This window comes from Odocoileus virginianus, chromosome 13 (assembly GCF_023699985.2).
Source record: "Odocoileus virginianus isolate 20LAN1187 ecotype Illinois chromosome 13, Ovbor_1.2, whole genome shotgun sequence".
Classification (NCBI taxonomy): domain Eukaryota; kingdom Metazoa; phylum Chordata; class Mammalia; order Artiodactyla; family Cervidae; genus Odocoileus; species Odocoileus virginianus.
In genome coordinates, this window is record NC_069686.1 from 43,771,262 (window position 1) to 43,795,537 (window position 24,276).

The 24,276-nt window shown below is 37.1% G+C and overlaps 1 protein-coding gene across 1 annotated transcript in view; it reads right to left on the reverse strand.

The window, feature by feature from the left end:
• The window catches only part of ARHGAP15 (Rho GTPase activating protein 15), a 677,082-nt gene that overhangs the window by 271,212 nt on the left and 381,594 nt on the right, over positions 1-24,276 (reverse strand). The window contains exon 9 of the mRNA XM_070476258.1: positions 2,572-2,694. Within this exon, the coding sequence (XP_070332359.1) occupies positions 2,572-2,694 (123 nt within the window). The remainder of the gene's footprint in view (positions 1-2,571; positions 2,695-24,276) is intronic.

Consider the following 24,276-nt stretch of genomic DNA (forward strand, 5'->3'; position numbering starts at 1 on the left):
CCACAGTGGGGGCTCAATAAACGCTGGTTGAATTCAAAGCTCAGGCCTCTCAATCTGTTGGGAATGTTACAAAAAAGCGTAAACACTTTGAAAAGTGGCTGTGGCCTTGCCAAACCCCTCCCAGGTATCAGGAAGCACACTTGTAAGACCCAAACTACCATGTACAACTTTCCTGAACCTCAGTAATGGAGGTCTTTACTCCACATGTGCAAAAGAATATATTAAATATATATTCAAATATGTATTTGAATATATATTTAATATAATTTGGGCAAACACACTCCAGGACAAATTTAAAGGCATTATTCCTTTTTTCTAAATAATTCTTCTTTAGAAAGAGTTAAGTCATTTACTTGGAGAAATTAACCATTTAACTGTTAATCATTGATTTATTTTGTGTGATTTTTTCACAGCCAATCAAAAACACTGATTTCATTTTTTTGCCCCTAAGTCTTTGCTTTAAATATGCTAAGAAAATGGACTTAACATACTAAATTTGACTGGGTCGATATTTTTTTAAATTGGTTTAATGCTTTCTATTCAGTTTAAAAAAAGTCTCAAAAGCCTTACAAAAAATTCACAGTTAAAATTGAAACAAGCCCAAGAAGTGAGTGTATTTGCATAACTTGATCTGTATTTGGAAGAAAATTCCACTGAAGACAACAATGGGAGCTTATCAAATTGGAATTTCACATAGATTTTCCATAGCCTTACTAATGAATTCTGACTCATTGGTCAGCTATGGTGAAAATGCAATGGAGCTTTAAGATAGGAAATGTACCATCGGAGTGTGTGCAGTGGTTCCATTACATCAGTATGAAAACTGCATTAGGCATCCAGTTTCTCTGCTGTTTTCTGAGACCAATTCTAGAGCACTATGGTTATTAATTCTTTAGCATTTTGATTGGGGCCAGACCATGCCACTGAATTAAAACCTCTTTAATTTTGCTGCAGTCATGAAAAATTTGGAGTTTGTCAGATTGTAATTGTTTGGGCTGCTTATCTGGTTTTATATTTTGTCATGATGGCAGGTAACATGCTACTGATTTTTTTCTAAGAAAATGATAATCTATGGGATAAATTCTAAGGTAGAACGGGAGGTACTGCAATATTATGATGTGAAGTTGAGTCTGTAGAAGACCAAATGCTGTCCACTGAAAAGGACATTACAGAGAGTAAAAGTCTGAGCTTAAAACTGATTTAAAGCAGGTGCTAGTTCTACTTCGAAATGCTTATGTTAAAGAATTTTCCACTCTATTAGTGATAGGGATATCCGTGCTCCACAAAATTTAACCTTTCACAGTTGCTTCAAAATGCTAGATGATTTTTGTGATATGTTCACCTATTTTTAAAAGAGACTGAAGTTAATAGGTCAGATGGTTATTGTAAACTATTGAAATGGTTCTCATCCTAAGTAGTGCTGAAAATACTATCTGCTTTGCCCTGTTCCTGAGAAACACTTGTATCATAAATCACTTTTTGACTTCCATAAGGATGTCTTTTCACTTCATTCTCAAAGTTTATTTTAGTACTTTATTTTAGCCTATTTTCAAATCCTTTCTTGTATTTAATCTTCAAAATGTGTCCATTGGTTAGAAAATCTGAAAACCAGGGAAAATAATGAACTTGATGCATATATTTTTTTCCTTAGGAAAAAAATACATTTGCCTCTGTGATCTATAAGGTGATTTCCAGTCATAGAAATCTACATCACTGGTTTTATCTGTCCATCCATCCTTTCATCTATCTGCTAACAACAATAGTAATGAATGACAATAATATTAGTGATAATGGAGGTCATTTTTTGAATACTTATGTTCCAGAAACTCTGTTAAAAGCTTTAAATGGATTATCTCATTTGTTTAAGAGTCTTCTCAGTGGTGGGGGTAAGTATCCCCAGTTAACAGAAGAGGCTCTGAGATAACAACATCTCTGAGGCTCAGAGATAACAACTTGTTCAACATCAATATTAGTGAGTGGTAGACTTGAAGTCTGAATCCCAATTACAATCTCACGCCAGAGTGTTCTGAATAGTGGAGGATATTTTATATACTTTACACATATTTGCAAAATATCTGCTTATTTCAATTTAGATTGAGTTCTAGGTCCTCCAGTTCTCAAACCTGTAAGTTTTCATGACACTAGTTTATCTTAGACTTTCTTCCTAGCCCTACTTCAGACTATGACTAGGTGATCAGATAACTTATACAATTCAAGACTCAACTGAGAATGAAAAGGGATGCTGTTAGTAAATATCTGGGGCAATAGGTACATCGAGGATTATCCAAGCATGTGGGGTCATTCTAATGGGTCACTAGGATATTTCTTCTTGGCTCCCAGATCCCCTGAGGGCAAAACCTGGTATTTTTTTCAATGATCTTATGATCCAATCTTTATTTTCTCAGGATTAGTTTTCTGGATAGCTATTTTTGCTTCTGTCATAGAGCAGAACATTTAATAAGCAACCTAAGAAGAATAAAATCTCTAAAACTCCTTTAGAGCCAACTAACTACTGACAGAGAGGCGCATTCGTTTATTGCTGTTACAGTAAAAGTATAAAATATTCTATACCTTTAATAAGTCCTTTTTCTTGCAGAGTTTTCAGGGAAGGTCTTCGGGTAATAAACTTCTTTAATCTGCTTTTAACTCGGTTTTTGTCGCTTGTATCAGAAGCACTGTGATGCAGTCTGAACACTGAAGATTAAAAAAAAAAGTCAGAGGCTTTCAGTAAATTTTTCCTTTATGGTTATTACTTTATGCAAATATGAATAGAAAACTGCTAGTCATGGGATGACTACCTGAATTAATAGCTCAGGCCCTTCTGTTTAGACAGGGCACAGGAGTAAAAATTTGCCCATGTGAAAATATTAGCTCTGTTGTTACATGAACATGCAATGCAAATGTGGTTAGGTCCATATTTTCACAATTTACTTTCCCATTAACTTCCTCATATTTAGCATGATAACTTATTTAACATGATAACTTATCTGGATAGCTCCAGCCGTGTGTGTGTGTGTGTGTGTGTGTGTGTGTTTAGTCAATTGTGTCCAACTCTTTGCAACCCTGTGGACTGTAGCCCACCAGACTCCTCTGTCTGTGGGATTCTCCAGACAAAAATACTGGAGTGAGTTGCCATTTCCTCCTCCAGGGGATCTTCCTGATCCAGGGGTTGAACCTGCATCTCCTATGTTTCCTGTGATGCAGGTAGATTCCTTAATGCTGAGCCACGAGGGGAAGCCCTCTACCTAACTGTATCTGTACACAAAATTATAGAAAAATTCATCTAACTTGGGGAGAAAAAAGCTCTTGTTAATTTCAATTAAAAGCCATGACCAACCTAGACAGCATATTAAAAAGCAGAGACATTACTTTGCCGGCAAAGATCCGTCTAGTCAAAGTTATGGTTTTTCCAATAGTCATGAATGGATATGCGAGTTGGACTATAAAGAAAGCTGAGCACTGAAGAATTGATGCTTTTGAATTGTGGTGTTGGAGAAGACTATTGAGAGTCCCTTGGACTGCAAGGAGATCAAACCAATCAATCTTAAAGGAAATCAGTCCTGAATATTCATTGGAAGGACTGATGCTAAAGCTGAAACTACAATACTTTGGCCAACTGATGCGAAGAGCTGAGTCATTAGAAAAGACCCTGATGCTGGTGAAAGATTGAAGGCAGGAGGAGAAGGGGATGACAGAGGATGAGATGGTCGGATGACATCACTGACTCAATGGACACGAGTTTGAGTCAATTCCGGGAGTTGGTGATGGACAGGGAAGCCTGGTGTGCTGCAGTCCATGGTGCCACAGAGTCAGACACGAATTTAGAGACTGAAGAACAAGCAAAACTAATTCTACTTATTTAAGATGATGAAGAAGCTAAATAGAGGTTAAGTAACTTGTTCAAAGTCAAGTTTGGATATGGGACCAATCTAATAAGATCTTTATCTGGTATTCTAATATATCGGAGTATTTTATTTTGGGGGGCTCCAAAATTGCTGCAGATGGTGACTGCAGCCATGAAATTAAAAGACACTTGTTCCTTGGAAAAAAAGGTATGACCAACCTAGACAGCATATTAAAAAGCAGAGCCATTACTTTGCCAACAAAGGCCCATCTAGTCAAAACTACGGTTTTTCCAGTAGTCATGTATGGATGTGAGAGTTGGACTATAAAGAAAGCTGAGCACCGAAGAATTGATGCTTTTGAACTGTGGTGTTGGAGAAGACTCTTGAGAGTCCCTTGGACTGCAAGGAGATCCAACCAGTCCATCATAAAGGAAATCAGTCCTGAATATTCATTGGAAGGACTGATGTTGAAGCTGAAACTCCAATATTTTGGCTGCCTCATGAGAAGAACTGACTCATTTGAAAAGACTCTGATGCTCAGAAGGATTGAAGGCGGGAGGAGAAGGGGACGACAGAGGGTTAGATGGCTGGATGGCATCACCGACTCAACAGACACAAGTTTGAGTCAATTCCGGGAGTTCGTGATGGACAGGGAGGCTTGGTGTGCTGCAGTCCATGGGGTTGCAAAGAGTCAGACACGACTGAGTGACTGAACTGAACTAATAAGTGAAAAATGGAAGGGGAAGGAAAACGTTAAATATCAGGAGCTCACTTAGTCATTTAAATTAGAATGGTTTTAATCAATTAAAAAATTTTATGTTGCTATTGGGTGCAAAACAGTTTACTAAGTGATAGGTGTAGGGGAGTTACACTTGAGCCATTTTATCCCCTCCTGAGGAACTCAGAAGAAAGAGAGAAAGAGAGTTAGGAGGGGACTGCAGTTGGAAGAAAATAAATTGCTTGAATTAGAGGATTTGAAGTCAAATTTTCCTAGTGGGGTCTCCAAGGAACCCATGAAAGTGCCTAAGGGAGAGTGTCTGCTTTAAAGAGTCTGCCAGGCCTAGTGTGAGAAGCTCTCTTGTAACTGGTCAAATAAGGACATTTTTGCAACCTCCCCTTCTTTAGCTTTGACCACAAGGTAGTTACAAAATTTTGTTAGCAAAATGGGGAGTTAGGGTGAAATGCAAGGCTAAGGAAGAGAGAGGAAGACATCTTGCCCTCCTCCCAGCTGAGTATAGAGTGGAGCTTTAATTTTAAATTAAATGAAAAACTGAAATTATCCCATGGGATTATACACTATTAAATATTGAGTTAAGACAGTACTGGCCACTTAAAAGATCATAATATCTTATATTACTTCAAAGGAAGGTTCTCAGCTTTGGCACTACTGGTATTTTAGGTCAGACAATCCGTTTTTTTAGGGGGTTGTCTGTGCAGAGTAAGGCTGTTGAGAAGCCTTCTTGGCCTCCACCCACAATATGCTAATATCATCCTCTCCTAAACTTCGACAATCAGAAATGTCTCTAGACATCTTCAAAAGTCTCCTGCGGGGAGAGGGAGGAGACATATTCCCTGTTGAGAATCATCCCCAACTGAAGGGAAAATTTTTATTGGTGGTGGAAGGGCTACTCATGGACTGACAAAATGTAAAGGAACTGTGAAAAGGGAAAAAAAAAGTATTATTTTAATAATAAATCTCTCTATAAGTAGCATACATTATCTATATCGACTTCCCTGCTGGCTTAGACAGTAAAGAATCTACCTACTAATTCAGGAGACCTGAGTTTGATCCCTGGGTCGGGAAGATCCCCTGGAGAAGGGAATGGCAACCCTCTCTAATACTCTTGCCTGAAGAACGCTATAGAGAGAGGAGCTCGGCAGACCACAGTCCATGGGTTCACAAAGAGTCGGACATAACTCTCTGTGACACACACAAGAGTCAATAACAGTTTATTACATATACACATATACTCAACATGTATATCTGATGTATCATCTATTACTTGTGTGTGTATGTGTATCTTAACTTAAAATGGTTTGAGGAGCAGTGCTTTAGAGCTGCACTGTCCAATTCAGTAGTCACTAGTCACTCTGGGTTACTGAGTATTTAAAATGCTGCTTTTGCCATAGGTTGAAATAATAATGTTTGGGGTATTTTTGTTAAACTATATTAAAATTAATATATTATTAAAACTTGTTTCTTTAAAAAATGTGGCTATGAGATTTTAAATTAGGCTCAGATGTTCCTGGACAGTGCTGCTAGATGATGAAAAAAATATACAAACTGACCACATGCATACATGGTAGTGTTGGATTTAACTGCTGTGGATAAAAATGCATGTGGCCTATGTAGTAATAATACAGTATGATGAGGAGTGTGAAGTACAAGAGACTAAGGGATCTTAGTGGTGGAATTGACCTCAGGTCATTTTGGAGAAATACCAAGTGCTATTAGAACCCATGCTAGCCACAACTGCTTTTATAGGACCGTGAATATCAGGCATTAACTGACTCAAAATTTCATGACTGGATGAGTCATTTTGAGCATCTTAATATGCTGTGCTTACATTCTATCCTATCAGTTGTCATTTGGGTCTGGTCATATATAATCTCCTCCAACTGACAGCTGTGAACAAAGGCCCAAGGGCCTTGGTTCTAGTCCTGGGGGCTAAACAAATGTGTATCCTTCAGGACAAACCTACCTCAGTAATCTGTCTCAAAGTCTGCTTTTGAAATGATATGGAACAAACAATCTAAATTTTCACAGGTTACCAAAGCTATTATTTTCTATTTCTAGTCTCATGTCAAAATCTCGTCATTTTCCATGACAGGCTGCCAGGAAATTCAGGGCCAATGATGGTATTTTTTTCTTCCATTTAGGGACTAGTGAAAATGATATGATTAAAAAGTACTTTGCAAATTAAAACACATATACACATGAAAGTAATTATATAGTAAGCTATATATTTTTGGAAACTGTTAGGTACTCTGGTGACAGTACTCTTAATTAGATGTGTATATATGTGCATATATACATACATACATATATATATATATATTGTTTTCAATACCACCATCTGGCTCCACATGTGTGAAATGTGTGTAAGGTACACTGGTTTTTCAAGAAAAATGCAAGTATACTTTAAGATGCTTTAGCTTGTTTCCTTCTCATATATTCTGAGAAACTAGCAGTCTTGGATATGATTACACAATTTTTAACACAGCCAAACTATCCAAAGTTGCCTCTAATGATGACTTTCCTGGAGACAGACTAGAGCGTCAACTTCCATTTCCTGATGCCATAAATAATCGTCCTTAGATGACAAGTCAAATTGCCAGGCCTCAGCCATCATTCATTCTGCTCATTTTGTTCTCAGAAGAGTTATGCAGAAGTTAAAGTCAATAGATGACTATAATATATGGCATAGTTTTTAAGTAACCAAATAACTTGAAAGCACTGTAAATACAAACCAAAAATGTAAAAAAAGGCACATGGTTATAAAGCAAAGTCCATCACTGGACCCCTGTAAACAGCAGTAAAAGTCTTTGAATATTGTGGTTTACAAATCTGATTTTAACAGCCAAACTTATAAAACAGTTTACGCTTTTCTGTTGTCAAGGGAGAAAAACTTGCCAAATTGTTCATTTTAAGTAAATACAACATAACCAATTAAGGAAAGTAAAATTTAAACACATGCCTATGGTAATCAGGACATGGTTTGCTTCTGATTTCACTACTGATTTTAACAGAACAGAGTTCCTTCCAGTTTCCCACAGCACCCAAGTGACCCCACACATACTTTTAGAAACTTGTAATCACACAGTACAAATAAAAGGACACTTTACTGGAAAATACACAGTGTGGTACAATAATCCATCATTTATGAAAAATAGAATTCAGCCTTTTCTTTTTCCTCAGAGATTCAACTACTTTTTGAGGGTGAAGCTTATTGCAATTTAAAGATTTATGTTAAGCCAACGAGCAGTTTTTTTCCGTTCCCATTTAAAATTTTTATTCAAAAACTGAAAAATAAACTAAAGAGATATAGGTTTAAATTCCAAAGAACTTAATCTGATTTACAGAGGAATAACTCTTAATCCTACATATTTTCACCTCTAAGAAAAGTTAAATTGAATTGGATTAATTTTCCAGGTATTCTAGAATTTACTTTTATTTTTTTATTTCCTTTATGCATCCTCTCTCTCTCTCTCTCTTTTTCCCCACCAATGGGTGATCTTTTTTTCAATCCCAAACAATATTTTTCAAGGCCTAAGAATTCTGAATAACAATATGCAATTTGAGTCTCCACACTCATAGACCTAAGGCATTAGCTTTAAGCACCCTTCTTAACCAGTGGAGAGATTTAATTGGTGTTAAAGCTGCTCACACTAGAGAATAGTTAGGATTCTGAGTTTTTCAAGATGATTTTCAATAAATATCATTACATATGATATCAATCCATGGCATTATCCCAACACAAGTTTTATACCTGACGCAGCCATTATGGTGTTAAAACCACCTCTCAAGGTAGGAATGCTTACTATAATGGATGCCTTTTGTACTATAATGGATGCCTTTTGTATATTTATTTTACAACTTTAGTAATGGGAGGAGGAAGCAAAGCAATTTGAATGATGAACATCCACTACCATGCTATTAAGTGATGGGAACCACAAAAAAAACTCTCAAATCTTCCAGAATCCAACAATTTGGATAATATGATCCAGAACTGTGCATTTGCCAGAATTTTTCTTGTTGTGGATCTTATTTTGAAATATCCCGTTTTCCTGCCAAACTCCTGTTCTCGCGGTATTCCCATGTTACACTTACATGTTGCTAACATTTTTTTTATTTTCAATGTGGAAATGCTGGGACAGCTAACATTTCAGAAATATTGCTAAAGGAAAGTAGAGTTACTACCCTTCAGAAATGCTATTTCAAACAACTTTCTAGGATATTTGTTGTCACTTTTTTGGTGGGGATTTACATAAGAAGCAACATGGGTGTAAATAGATAGCTGTATTAGCTGCTAGGAGCTCCCAACACATGAAGAGTATAGTGGGATGTTCAGAGCAAAGCTGGTGGCAGTCACTTTGTACAACCATCTTATCACACTGCAGTGTTCCGAGAGAGAAATCCAGAAAGAAATGACAAAATCAGGTTATATCAGACTCTTCATCCCCAAAGATTCCCAAACACTTCTCAAACCATCACAAGGATCACAAAACAAAATGTTGATTTTCTCCTTTCATATTTTCCAATATGATCTTGTATTTGGAATTTCCCTGTTGTACCACTTTCTGACTTACTAAAACAAGAGCACCTTACCCAAAATTGGGAAACAAAGTTCATAAAATTTTTTGTCTGTCTCCTGCCTAATTCCTTTCCAGGGCATACCCTCTTATCCTAATTCATTAGGCTGTAATAAATGCTGCTTTGCTCTCTCCACAGTGTGGTTTTACAGCTCACAACACTTTGCACATATCTCCCTGTGTCAGAGTGGGCAGAAAGGGTAAGTTTGGTCTTAATGTACTGTTGGTCATTTAATATATTGTTTGCTTCACTAGCTCAGTGTAAACAGAAGTCATAATTTCAACCACTTGAGAAACTAAGTTATTGAAACTTCAAGTGACTTACTTGAAGCACAAATCAGGATTAAATCTGAAAATAATTGGAAGAGGGAATACACGGCATTTTAACATCAGTGCTGTGTTTTAACTACTTAATTCCCATTTAGGCGTTATAGAAAAACAAAATCATCAGTTGGAAACAGAAGAGTATGATAACATTCTCTCTTTGATGATTCATATTTATGCTATCCACTCATGAGAACTCATACAATATAAATGTTTACTTTTTTGCTAAATAATCTAGTTTAAGTAGACAGATCTAACCACTTTTTTACATTTTCAGTGTCAATAAACAGCAGGCAGTTTATTGTCACAGCCCTGTCATTCAGCCATATGGAAATGCCATTGAGTTATTTTTCTAGTAATTATAATAAATTCTTCACAGTATTTTCATGTATAGGCTGAACATTTTTATTTTTCTGATCATATATCTTAGGTGTATCCAGTTTATAATGCATTGCTGTAGTGTGAGTTAGAGTGTTATATTTAAACTATTTTTATAGCATTTAGCATAGCTTTGCGTTACTTAAACAATAACTTTCAGGTTGGTTATGATGATGATTATGGCAACTTCAAAACTGTACTGCAAACATTGAGCAATTTCATCACAAATACAATATTCTTTCAACTGTAAGTCTGTCTAGTTTATTTCTGTAAGTGAGAGTTGCAAATGTTTTTGCATCAAAGGTTGTGGAAATACTATAATAAAAAAGGAAAGAAGAAAGAGAAAATACACCTAAATAGCAAAAACCTATGGTGTGTATAGAGATATATGATGACACATTTTTGCTGAAACAGAATCAGATACAGTATAAAATGTAAAGACTCAGATCACCAAATATCTTCTACTGATGAGAAATTTTATCTTGGATTCTTAGCTTGATATAGTGTTGGTAAAACTTTGTCACTTGAAAACTATTTCAAAACGTTGATAAATTTGCTAATAAAGTTGGGATTGCAGAGCTGCCTTAGCTCAGCAGCTGATTTTGAAAGCAAAATTACTGAGAAAGAAAGGAAAAAATAGCGTGGAGCATTAATCTAGACAAAGGGCACCATGAAGTAGAAACATGTTTTCCATGTTTTCTATATATTAAATACAGGAATGGGCTAGTGATATAAAATAGGCCACAGTTAAATCAAATGGGAAGAGCCTCATAGGTGAATGTGAACATCAGTCCAAAAAAAAAAAAGCAATATAATTGTACGCATGGCAATTCCCCCCATAGAGGTAGCAGTATGACAAAATTCTAGGAAATTACCACTTGGATTTCTATGAAAAAAAAGGTAAAGTTGGAAAATAAATTCATATTTAAGAGTATTGGATAATGTCCACACTGATTTTACATATTGACTGATGCTTAGCAGTATTTGCATTGAGTAGTGGTGGTGGTGTTTATTTGCTAAATCATGTCCAGCTCTTTTGCAATGCCATGGACTGTAGCCCACTAGGTTTTTCTGTCCATGGGATTTCCCAGGCAAGAATACTGGAGTGGGATGCCATTTCCTTCTCCAGGGGATCTTCCTGACCCAGAGAGCAAACCCACATCTCCTGCATTGGTGGATTCTTTACCACTGAGCCACCAGGAAAGCCCACTTGCATTGAATGAATGGTATTAAAATCTTCCCTCCTTAAGACATAAATAGAGATTGCTATCACTAGGTATTTTGTGTCCGTGTGTGTACTTGTACCTTTGTGAAAAGTGTGTGTAAAAATACTGTATTCTCAGTAGGTGTAGAGGGGAGAAACATATGACAACTCTGAAGCTTTTTCTTTAATCTCTAAACTCTTGGTCCTCTGTGTGATCAAGAATATACAATAGTGTATCCCTAATTTTTAAAACATAAAATTTGAACCAGGGCAGAAAAACATATAGTATAGAGATTGGTAGTTTGAGAAATGTCTTAAGTCAAAACAGTCAATATTTAAGAGGAAGTGGTGGAATAAAGTGTTTATTTAGATTGTGAGAAATGTTAAATAAATAAACATATATTTAACTTTTCTCACAATCTAAATATCATATGTACAATTACATATTATAACCCATATAGTATTGATTCTTTTAAAGCAATCTCAGTGTCCACTTTGACGAGCTAATCTGATCATCCTAAAGTCACATGTATTACTGTTTTTAGAGTGCTACCAGTGTGACAAGCAAAGAATTTTCTATTTCATTTAGTCCTTATAATCATTCAATGCGGTAGGTTCTCTTACTGCTCTTTATTCTACTGCTTAGGGATCTGAGGTTCAGAGTGGTTATGCCAAGTAAGCAATAGTGGCTGAGCTGGAAATCAAATATGAGCTGTCTGATTTCCAGCCCCTGGAAATGCCTAGCCTGCTCCACTGCCTGCTTCTCTGGCAATGCTGTCTAAGCTCTAAGGACACGGAGAGGTGGCAGTAGCCTCCCACTGTAACCAGTTACTTCCAACTTCAGGTCTTAAGTCATCTGCTTCAGGTGAACTCTGACAAAATTACTCCAGGTTGCTCAGATGGTTAAAAATCTGACTGCAATGCAGGAGACCCAGGTTTGATCCCTGGGTCGGGAAGATCCTCTGGCAAAGGGAATGACAATCCACTCCAGCATTCTTGCCTGCAGAATCCCATGGACCAAGTGACCTGGCAGTCTACAGTCCATGGGGTCGCAGAATTGGACATGACTGAGCGAATTTGACACGCGTATCACTCGAGACCGAAAGGGAAGATGAGTTGCTTTAGGTGAGTTTAGTGAATCACAGGACAGCATCAGTGCTGAGACCTGACTACTCTGTACTGCCAGTCAGAACAACTGAAGATGGTTTCTGGGCTGCCCAGAGCATGACCGCCATAAACACAAATTGAACTCTTCAGCTACTGGGAAGAAGGTGAATACAAGAATCACTCACTGAGCTCCAGGTGCTGAATGCATTAAGACAAGAATGAATATAGGAAAAGAGATACAGGGTGCAGACTGGGGCTTCCTTTTAAGCAAAATTGCTTTAGTGACCTAGTTGCTCTATCAGTTTCTTAGTTCTTGTTCTTGATTACTGTCATCACACTATATTTTTTTCAAAACCAGATGGTGCATGCTTAGCCCACTATATTATAAGCATATACATCCATGTTTATAAACTCCTTAGCTCTTCTCTCAGCCCAATTAGGAATCTTGTTCTTCTCCATCCCAGTCACAGAGTCTGCTTTTATTATTCCTAGTTGCTTCAGAGGAGTAAGAGTTTTGGATCAATATTTAAGCATGAGAGCAGATAAGAACCACTAATATGTGGCCTCCTTTCAACATTAATGCTGTTTCTTTTCAAAAACTGTGTGTTTTATTCTCTTTCATGCATTTTCTCTACCTCTTTTGAATTCTACCAGTTTTGGATTTTGAACTTCAACTGTCACCTAACAGTGGCAGAATCTTATTTAAGCAAAATAAGTTCCTTTTGCCTCTATTTTCTCATCTGTTAAATGGTACTGACAATATCCCTACCAAAGACTGTTGCAAAAATTAAATGTCCCAATATATACAAAACACCAGCACCATATCTAGCATATGGTAAGCATTCAATAAGAACTACTAATTGTTGTGAACTGTGGTTATGATAGTTACTCTGTACCACAATCATGGTGGTAATAATCAGTAAGTAAATAGAGCAGGTGGTATGAAAAGTACACTTTCACCTTCCATCCCAGTGCCTCTGATTTTTTCAACATTTACTGTGCATTTATTATGTACCTGGCATTATTAGATTAAGTCTTTAGCTGCTGCATACATTAAATATATATTAATTTATATAAGATAAATATATATTAATATATACATTTTAGTTAACTGTTATTTGGCTCTCAGTTAAAAAAATACTTTATACAACACCAAAAGTTTATCTGTGATTAATTTCTGCCAGGTAGAGTGTATTTCAAGACTTTGAACACGTGCTGAAATCATTGGGTTTTGAAGAACTATCCATTAAAGACTTTCTGAACTGTGACAATGGATATTGACAGTGCTTGTCAGACTAAACCACTATTGATTGGTTCACATCATGTGTATAGCAAAACCAATTTCTTTCAAGTGCTTCTTCCTAACTGAAATACATTATTGCAGCCTTCCTCTCTGTTTATTATAACACCGAAGCTCATTGCATGTAACACATCCAGCAAAAAGGCTTCACAACGAACAAAGCAGCAAACTGCAACACAGAGAGAAGTGAAGGCACTTAGCAATCCAAATACTCCTGTGCTATAAGTTACTGTCCCTTTGGAAAATATCGATCTCTTGCAGAGTCTTGTTTTTATTTTACAGTTCCCCTGAATATGGAAAGATCACGGACTAACAGAGTTTTGCTATTGTTGAATGATCTTGCGACTCTCACGGCTTCTCTCCCTGAATGAAACTATTTTTGGTATCGTGTGTATGTTTAAGTTGTGGGAAAGAAGTGTTGTTTATATTGGGCCATTGCTCCCCTGTCCACAAACATACACAGTTCTATACACACACACACCAGGGATGTGACTTTTCCCAAGCCTTAGAATGTTTTCTCCCATGAGTGACTTAGGTCAACTTTGGTCATATGCTACACGCTGTACAGTTTTATTACTAATTTGAATTTGCATTGTGCCTTTTTTCCCAAGACGGTACATTTCTTCCTGAAACTACACTGTTACATAGCCAAGAGAAGTTCTCATTATACCCCCATGAGTGGGAAGAATTCCAGATTTATTTTTCATTTGAAATTATTATTAAAATCTAAAAGTATATCTTTCCCAAGTATTGACTGTTCATACCTCATGCTTCCTGCAGTGTATGAGCATCATTCCAGGGTCTAAAGACCCTTCAGTCCTAGTTTTTACCCTCTAAGAAGCTCAGAGTTTACTGTATGCAGATGCCTGGGGAGACAGGGTATTCCTGGATTCTTGGGATAATTCTCAAAATATTCCTGTAATTGCCAACATTCTAAAAAATGATCCCCAGAACTCACAAACATTACTCTGATGATAAAACAGGGAAGACTTTGGTTAAGTTTACAGATACTTTAATTAAATCTGGGGTGGTGCTGCCAGCTTCTCTCCCATTCTATGCATGCCTAGAAATTTAAAGAAAAAAAAAATTGCTTAGAAGGCTGGCAAATGCTCCACAAGCAAAATGTATCCTGCAAATTCCCTACTTAAGTGACACAGTTCCAAATTTGCTTGAACATTTGAGACTAGGAATTCTCCCAAGATAAGGATTTCATTGAGTCTTGCCTCCTGCTCCTCCATGCTACAGCCCAGGAGAATGGCTGTACTCAGCCCCCTGGACCGTGTCCTTCCTCTGGCTTTGCCCCCTGGCCATGGCCTTCTCACCCCCACATTCCCCAGCTCTGAGGCAGGCTTCTGGCCTTGGGCCCATTCTCTTGGCACTCTCTGTAGGGGTCACTCTGTCCTAAAAAAACGGTTGGTTGTTAGAGTGGCAGCCTCCCATGCCTTTTTCAGGACATCAGAGATTAGGAAATGTCAGGCCAGAGTCAGTCTCTCACAAAATAGTTTTACTGGGATGTGATTCTCTATGAGAAGCATCGTTTTGACATAAGCTTCCAGTTATTTGCTCCAAAATGTGCTTGCGAATCGCTGAGACCCTCCCCCACAGGAAGGGTATTGAGAATGCAAAGGGTGGGCTGAGCAGAACTGAGGACACAATATGCAGTCTACAGCTAAGTGATCTGGGATAGTGGAGCGGTTTGTCCTCACAAATGCTGACAGACAGCTGCAATTTGCAGCTGGCAGTGAGCTTATGCTTGCTAAACAAAGATCTAGCTGGAGCCTGTGAATACTTGGCTCCACAGCAATAATCATAATTCATAACATACATTTCTAAAGAAAGAGAAAAAAAAATGAGGAAAAGATCCAGAAAGACCTGTATCATTGTGACGCTTGATGTGGTCAGGATACAGACTCTTTTATTTGTTTTCTATTTTAAATTTATCTGGGGTCCTTCTTGGAGACAATGATCCCCAGGTCGTTGACAAATGAAACTGCTTTCTGCTTTTCGGTCACACCTTCAGATTAACTGTATTAAAAATAGTGATGGGAGATTTACTTTCTGCCACCATTCAATGATTATCCCAAGTATTTTATTTCTTTTCCTGGATGAGTGAATTGTAAACAAATTGCCAAGCTTTTCCTTGTTTTTGACCATCAGATAATCCCATTCTTGGGCACAGGTCATGCTGGAGTCACAGAAAAATGAAATATTAAGCCTGGAATGAACTGGAGAGAGCATAATGCTCCTTACTTTTGAGATGAGGAAAAAGACACCCAGATTGTTCAAGTCACTTGCCTAAGGCCCCCAAGTAAGAAGCAGGGTGAAGATTGTATCACAAATATATCAACCACCATCTCTGGGTTTTTGTCAGCACATCTTTATGTCTTCCTAAACCCAGGAAAAACTTTCCTCAATCCAGAAGAATGTTCTAGAGGAGGCAGGACTGTTGCCCTAGGCGCCCCCTACTGGCCTATGCTTCCAGTGATCAGGAGTTTTAGATTTGAATTTAAATGCAGTTGTTGCTATCAATTAATTTCATTTTATTCTACATATTTAGAAAAAGAGTTTTGAATAGAATATGGAAATGTATTTAAATTAATATGCATAATCATGCATAATAACATAAAAATACATGCCCCAAGGCGGGGGCGGGGGTGGGGGTGGGGAACTACAGTAGCCTTTTTTTTTTGACATGCAGCAGTGCTATGTTTTGCTATTATCCTTTTCTTTAACTTCTGGTAACCTGAAATCTGTAAGAGATTATTATTATTTGGGGTTTTGAGTCTTTCCTTTCCCTGGGGTGGGGGTGGGGGTGGGGAGAAGATCCTGTTGCCAGTTGCCAGGACACTCCTCCAGACCCAGATGTCACTGAGGAGAGTCTTTCGCTGGATATGCCTCCATGTGTGCAGCCTAAGCTAGGAGGAAATAGAGAGGATTGAGCAAAGGATGGGAACATGCATTTCGCCAAGTTCCAGCCCCTCTGAAAGTCAAACTTTTGGACTATTGAACAGGCTGAGATCCTGATTTTCTACAAGCTTGTTTACTTTTGACATGTAGAACTTCTGGTCTTAGGGGGAAAAAAATGTCTTTGGGTTTTAAAGGTCTCTGAAAGCTTCTTGAGACATTAAGTACCTCTTATATAAAAAATAACACAGTGATGATTTAAGACTAGAGAAACTAGAAGTATGTGGATTAAATGACCTTTAAAATACACATAGGTTTAAAATTAAAAGAAAAATGCACTTAGCAAAAAAGCACTGGGGATTTATTTCTAAAATATGGTTGGAAACATTAAGGAAACTCAAAATGAGGTGATGCACACACATCCTCATTTTGACTTAAAGATCTAGTTTTAATAACACAACAGATGTAGTCATCAGCATCTCTTCCAACAGGGACACAGTGAATGGTGAGAAAGACACAGTAAGACTTGATAATAACAATAACTACTGTTATTGTTATCCCTTAATCCTTCAAACTGTCAAAGCAGAACCGAGAGTAAAAGAGAAATATTCTAGCAGGATCTGACTCCCTCCCCATTTGTGTCAAGCAGTTCAGTTAAGAAATTTCCAACAGGAAATACTTCCTTAAGTTGATCACTGGAAAGCGAGTGTAGCTATTTTTCACTCTATGGCACAAAAGAAAAAAACACCTGTGGACTTCAGTCTGAAAACACTCCTGACAACACAAACAGGTGTTGGCTTATGTAACGGCTGAAAAAAGCAGAGGTGGACAGAGTCGTGAATCAAGGGTGGGGCCTTGCAAAGGAAAATTTAACTTAATTGCTCCACTGTGAAGGAATGGTCAATGAGAATAATGTGCTCTGGGTCACATAATAGTTTGGCAAAAATACTTTTTTTTTCCCCCAGTTTTGTGGCCACAAGAGATAAACTGCTGTTGGAATACATGCTGAAGTCACAGATGAGGATGGGCTGAGGCAGATATTCACATGATACTTTGGAACTGAAGGGTGCTCCCTATACACTCATCAAGGCCGACACACAGTCAGGACTCAGTTTTTAAAATGTTTAGCAATTGGATGGGGAACACATGTAAATCCATGGCTGATTCATGTCAATGTATGACAAAACCCATTACAATATTGTAAAGTAATTAGCCTCCAACTAATAAAAAAAATAAAAAAATGCAAAAAATAAAAATAAAATGTTTAGCAATTGAATATTGTCTGTGCAAGACGTACAGTGGAAAGAACATAAACATTTATGTTATGAGATCTGATCTTGAGTCCCAGACACACCACTTAGGAAATGTATGACTCGGCTTCCCTGAATCTCTATTTCCTTATCTATTATATTTAATTGAGATACAAAAGTTTGGTTGCAATGTTGTAAGCATTAAATGCTATGCTGTAAATGATCACAGTGCTTTGCATGTACACAAACAGATTACTATCTTTATCCTCTGCCTCACTTTCTCTTCATCTTCATCATTCTCACCATTATCATCATAAATTGCAGCTTGCACTACACTCTATTAAGTGAATTAAATAGAGATAATCCTTGGACTTTGGGAGCTAACAGGTAAAAATCACAATGCATCTGATGTGTCTAAACAGAAAGTAGACATAGATCATTTAAGAAATTTGAAGTAATTATTTAAAAATTAAGCTTATATTCATATTAGCTGTCGGCAAGGAGTTATGCCAATATACCATAGGAAAAGCCCTGGAAATCGCTTGCTGAGACAGAGTATACATTCTCACACTTTTAAACAGTACACTAAATTCTCCAACTGCATGAATGTTTATTAATTGTAGCTTTGATGGCTTAGGTGTCCTGGTGGTATAAATCACCCCAGATGAATGCATGAGTTACTACAACTTCTGCTAATAATAATAATTGCAATTTTTAAAAATAATAAACATATTTTATTTATACCTTAATTTAAGATTGAAATCTTCTGTCTACCCAAATAGAAATGGTAGGAATTCTGCTTTGATAAATATGGTAGCAGCATTGTCTTATATAATGGAATTTCTTACCAGAATGTATCAGAACTTCATCCCATATAGTCTTAGGGTACACAAATAGGTACTTTAATAATTTACATATTAAAAATTTTTTAAAGACCCTTAACATTTGACTAATAGCAGATAGAATGCAGCTCAGCAGAGAATCTGAAGATCTGAGGACCCAAATTGTTTGTGTGGTGGGGAATGAGGGAATGGGTTAGTAGGAGGAGACTCTCTGCTCTGACGTCATACTTCATAGTGTCATATTCACAACTTTTAAGCAAGATCAGCTCTGAACAGTACAGTAAAAGAAAACTCTTCAGAATGAGTATCTCTCTGGTAAGCTACCATATGGTCAGATGGGGTTATCTGTCAGTCACTAATTTTACGTTAGCTACACTGGCCTTCTTGTTCTCTCCTGAGCACATCCCACCTCAGGGCCGTTGCACATGCTGCTTCCTCTGACACAGAAGCTTTGTGGGGATATTTGCATAGCTACTTTCCCCACCTCTTTTAGGTCTTTCCTTAAATATCACCTTTATATAGGTTTTCTCTCTCTGTTTAAATTTGCAAGCCTTCCCCACTTAGGTGCTACCTCCCTTCCTTGGTTTATTTGTTCAAGTTTGTAAACTTCACTATCTCACTAATGCATATTTTCCTTCCTTTTTAAATATCTATTTCCCCCCAACAGAATGTTAACTGCCCAAGAGCAGGATTTTTGCCCATATTTTATTTTATTGATTTTTTTTTTTTAGAGACTAATTCCACTACCTGAGCAAATGGTAAGTGCTTAGTATAAATTTGTTGAATGAATAGGAGAATACTCTGAATCTTTTTCTAAGAAAATCAAAGCTCTAATTTCTTTTATTCAACATTTTGCAACTTCTGAATAAATCCCTAGGTTCTAAGAAAGAAAACCTTCACTTAATGTGTCATGAAGAAAGGGAATTATGATAGGTTATTATCACTGAATAACAGTCTGAGTTTACATCCACAACAGGTCTGAGAAAAGAAACATATCTTGACCCTCAGGCCTTTCTCTTCAAACCCTGAACATCTAGAAAGAGTTGTGGTTTGTGATATTCTTTTCTTATTTACCTATTCAAAAATATGAGTGAAAATTATCTTGCTATCCTTATTATCTTATTTAAGAAAAATAGGATTCATATTAAAAAATTAAATATATTTTAAGACACATTCAAGGATATATTAAAATTATTCTAGGTGGCATTTATGGGAAGGAAGGTGAATGAAAGATAAGGAAAAAAACTGTTAAGCTAGGAGAGTTGCATGGCTAATGATAATAAGGATGACAAGGATGAAGATGATATCAACTCCATTCTCTGAATCAATTAAGCAGACAAACATGCACATACAAAGTGGCTGTTTCTTCAGGAGACTGATTCTGATCTGTGACTGCAGACCACCGAGACCAGCACTGTCCACGTATGTAAGTAGTCCCACACAACTGCACTCATTTCACACGCTAGCAAAGTAATGCTCAAAATTCTCCAAACTAGGCTTCAAGAGTACATGAACAGAGAATTTCCAAACATTCAAGCTGGATTTAGAAAAGGCAGAGGAACCAGAGATCAAATTGCCAATATGGGTTGGATCATAGAAAAAGCAAGAGAATTCCAGAAAAACATATACTTCTGCTTCATCGACTATACCAAAGCCTTTGACTGTGTGGATCCCAACAATCTGTGGAAAATTCTTAAAGAGATGGCAATATCAGACTACCTGACTCCTGAGAAACCTGTATGTAGGACAAGAAGCAACCATTAGAACTGGACATGGAACAATAGATTGGTTCCAAATTGGGAAAGGATGTATATTGTCAAGGCTGTATATTGTTACCCTGCTTATTTAACTTACATGCAGAGTACATAAGGAAAATGGAGAACTGGATGAAACACAAGCTGGAAACAAGATTTCCAGGAGAAATATCAATAACCTCAGATATGCAGATGACACCACCCTTATGGCAGAAAGTGAAGAACTAAAGAGTCTCTTGATGAAGGTGAAAGAGGAAAGTGAAAAATCTGGTTTAAAACTCAACATTCAAAAATACAAAGATCATGGTATTTGGTCCCATCACTTCATGGCAAATAGATGGGAAAATAATGGAAACAGTGACAGATTTTATTTTCTTGGGCTTCAAAACCACTGCAGATGGTGACTGCAGCCATGAAATTGAAAGATGCTTTCTCTTTGGAAGAAAAGCTATGATCAACCTAAACAGCATATTAAAAAGCAGAGACATTACTTGGCCAACAAAGGTCCATCTAGTCAAAGCCATGGTTTTTCTAGTAGTCATGTATGGATGTGAGAGCTGGACCATAAAGAAGGCTGAGTACTGAAGAACTGATGCTTTTGAACTGTGGTGTTGGAGAAGACTCTTGAGAGTCCCTTGGACTGCAAGGAGATCCAACCAGTCCATCCTAAAGTAGATCAGTCCTGAATATTCATTGGAAGGACTGATGCTGAAGCTGAAACTCCAATAATTTGGCCACTTGCAAAGAACTGACTCACTGGAAAAGACCCTGATGCTGGGAAAGATTGAGGGCAGGGGGAGAAGGGGCTGATAGAGCATGAGATGGTTGGATGGCATCACTGACTCAGTAGACATGAGTTTGAGCAAGCTCTGGGAGATTGTGAAGGACAGGGAAGCCTGGCATGCTACAGTGGGGTCACAAAGAGTCAGACACGACTGAATGACTGAACAACATCACATTAAAAAAGAAAAGTCAGACATTAATTTTAATAATATGTATATTTTATTTAACCTAATCCATCCAAAGTATTGTTATTTCTCCATAGAATTAAAATCAACATTATTTGTGAGACATTTGTACTAAGTCTTTGAAATCTGGTATGTATGCCATACCTACAGCCAGCACATCTCAATTCAGACTAGCCCCACTTTAAGTGTCCAATAAACACTTGTGGCCAGTGGCATCCATACAGGACAGTACAGTTCTAAAGCAAGCCTCTAGGTGTCATGTCTGAAGGTGGGCATAAGTGAAAGCGAAAGTGAAGTCACTCAGTTGTGTCCAACTCTTTGCGACCCCATGAATTGTAACCCATGGAATTTTCCAGCAGAGTCCTGGAGCGGGTTGCCATTTCCTTCTCCAGGGGATCTTCCTGACCCAGGGATCGAATCTAGGTCTCCCACATTGCAGGCAGAGGCTTTACCTCTGAGCCACCAGGGAAGGTGGGCATACATCGATACAATCACCTGGAACCACAGCTGAACATTGCTGGCAGCTGGTACTGTGAGCTGGCTCAGAGATGTTACCATAGTAATGGGCAACAATGTGTCAGAAAAGAAAGCCACAAAGTCATGTTTCCAGAAACAGAGGCACCAAAACCAGAGATTACTTCTGAATTGATTTGTCTTTTCAGTTCTTTTTCCATCTAGGTTTCTGTTAAGTGTCTGAGCAAGACAATTGCAGGGGGAGCCAGAGTGATTCATTAAAAGGGACAACACTTAGGAAAAAAATAAGGTGATTTTTTTTTGTATCTTAGGTTGGTAGAGGAAGTCAAGCAAGACACATTCTATTATATTATCTGTAATAATTAAGCTTCTGAATTTTTGTATGGGCTTCCCTGGTGGCTCAAATGGTAAAGAATCTGCCTGCAATGCAGGAGCCCTTGTTTGATCCCTGGGTCAGGAAGATCCCCTGGAGAAAGAAATGGCTACCTACTTCAGCATTCTTGCCTGGAGATTTCCATGGACAGAGGAGCCTGGTGGGTTACAGTCCATGGGGTCGCAAAAAGTTGGACACAACTGAGCAACTAACACTTTCAAGTGCTGCTCTGTCAAAATTTCACATGTGCTAGTAATCTCTCCACCATAACTGAATTTTTATACCCAAACCTTTAAACATATCTGGGAGGAGTGAAGTAGTTAACTACAGGTTCTCAGGGGTGCTGGGTGCTTTAAGTAAATAAGCTGTATTCCCTCTGCTCAGGACTGTTACAATAGCTCAAATGCTTATTTGATTCTCTCTCATACTAAATTTATTTGATTTTTGAAAATTCATGGCAAGGTAAAAATTTCAAATTATCACAAAGGGTCAGTTTCAGACGATCTATTTAATGTAGGAAAGACTGGATGGGAATTGTCTGGTTTATAGTGTATTACACAAATCAAGGTTTTGTGCTGGTGAGAAAAGTTAGAGACATACACACGACAGTGTGTGCTTAACTATAGAATAAATTGGTTTTGGTTAATTTAAATTTTGGTTTTGCTCTTAATTTCCCGGTATTTAGCTGATGTGACTGTACCATGATTTGAATAGACTACTGATTTTACTTTTATGTCATTTCCCTGTATAGGAATCAATTCACATAATCTCAGCCAAAAATTATTCAAACTGAGAAGTGTGTACATCTTTCAACTTTCACATTACTCACACAGACACATAAACACACACACATTCTCTCTCACACACTTACAAGGGAATACACAGCATCTATGGGCCAGATGAGCTATATTGTTCCATAATCCCTAGGATTTAATAATAAGACAAACAATCCATCATGACACTGATTTCAAGCAAAGCAAATTATGAGAAAACAGTTTGACTAGTTGAATAATAACAATCAGTATTATTTCTAAAAGGTTTATGAAACCCTCGATCTAGTTCTCAAAACCAAAGCCATATTCACCTAATGTTTGCAAAAGATTTTCACCTGAAGTTTTCAGGTTCAGCTTTATTCCCCGCCCCCCCCCAAAATGATTATCTTCTTATTGCAAATAATCACTAGAAGGTATTTAAATGTGTTCATCTTGAAAGTACCCCCCTCAAAAAAGGTGAATACAAACATAACTTCATTTTAATTTTAAGAATAAGAGCATGTCTTAAATATAAGTATGATGGAAACGCTGGTTTAAAAAACAAAACTGGATCCCATTCCTCTTGAAATTTTTAATGTGTATACAAATACTTAAAATACAAACTATATGGCAATTGACACTGTGCCATAATCCAACAATACATAATCCAACAAGACACCATGAGGCAGATTGAAAACTTCCCTCAATCATGTTTCCCAGCTTTAAGGAGGCAAAGGTCTAATAAACATGAACTTGAACTACAATGAACATACTCAAATGATCCTTAAAAAAATAGGTATTTACAACAACAAAGTAGTACTGTAATGGCAAAGATATATGAACTAGGCTTAGATATGTGTAATATAAAAAGGAAACAATGATTATATAGTACAAATAATTTTGCTGTAATATGACAGTCTAATGACTTAAGTGCCCAATATCGTCATTATGGTTCTGAACCCCATGTGCATTAGCAATAAAGACTCAATAAAACTACTGTATAATTCATATTTTTCCATGAAAATCTTGTTCTTCTTTTAAAATATTTGTGTCTCTAAGATCTGTAAGCCCAAATGGAAAAATATAGTAAACTGAATTATGTATTATGTCTGTGTTGTGATTTGAAGTTAGTCTCAAGAAAGCTCCTAAACAATCCTTCTAATGAAGGGAAGCAACACTTTTGGACACCTGGATTTATTTAAAGGCTTTGTAATCTAGTAAAAAGTGCTTATTTTGTTATTTAATGCATTAATTTAATATATATATAATTCTGTGAATTTTATATAGTCCAAAACCAATTACAATTACTTATCAGATCAGTGCACTTCAATTTTGGATGAAAAAACAAATAAGTGACAGTATGACAAATAGTTGAAACGTTCATCTTTACTTAATATTTGTCATGCATATAGCTATTACTTTAATCTTTCCTTTTTCAAACAAGGTAAATGAATGGTATAGGGTAGTGATCAAACAAAAACACTGCAA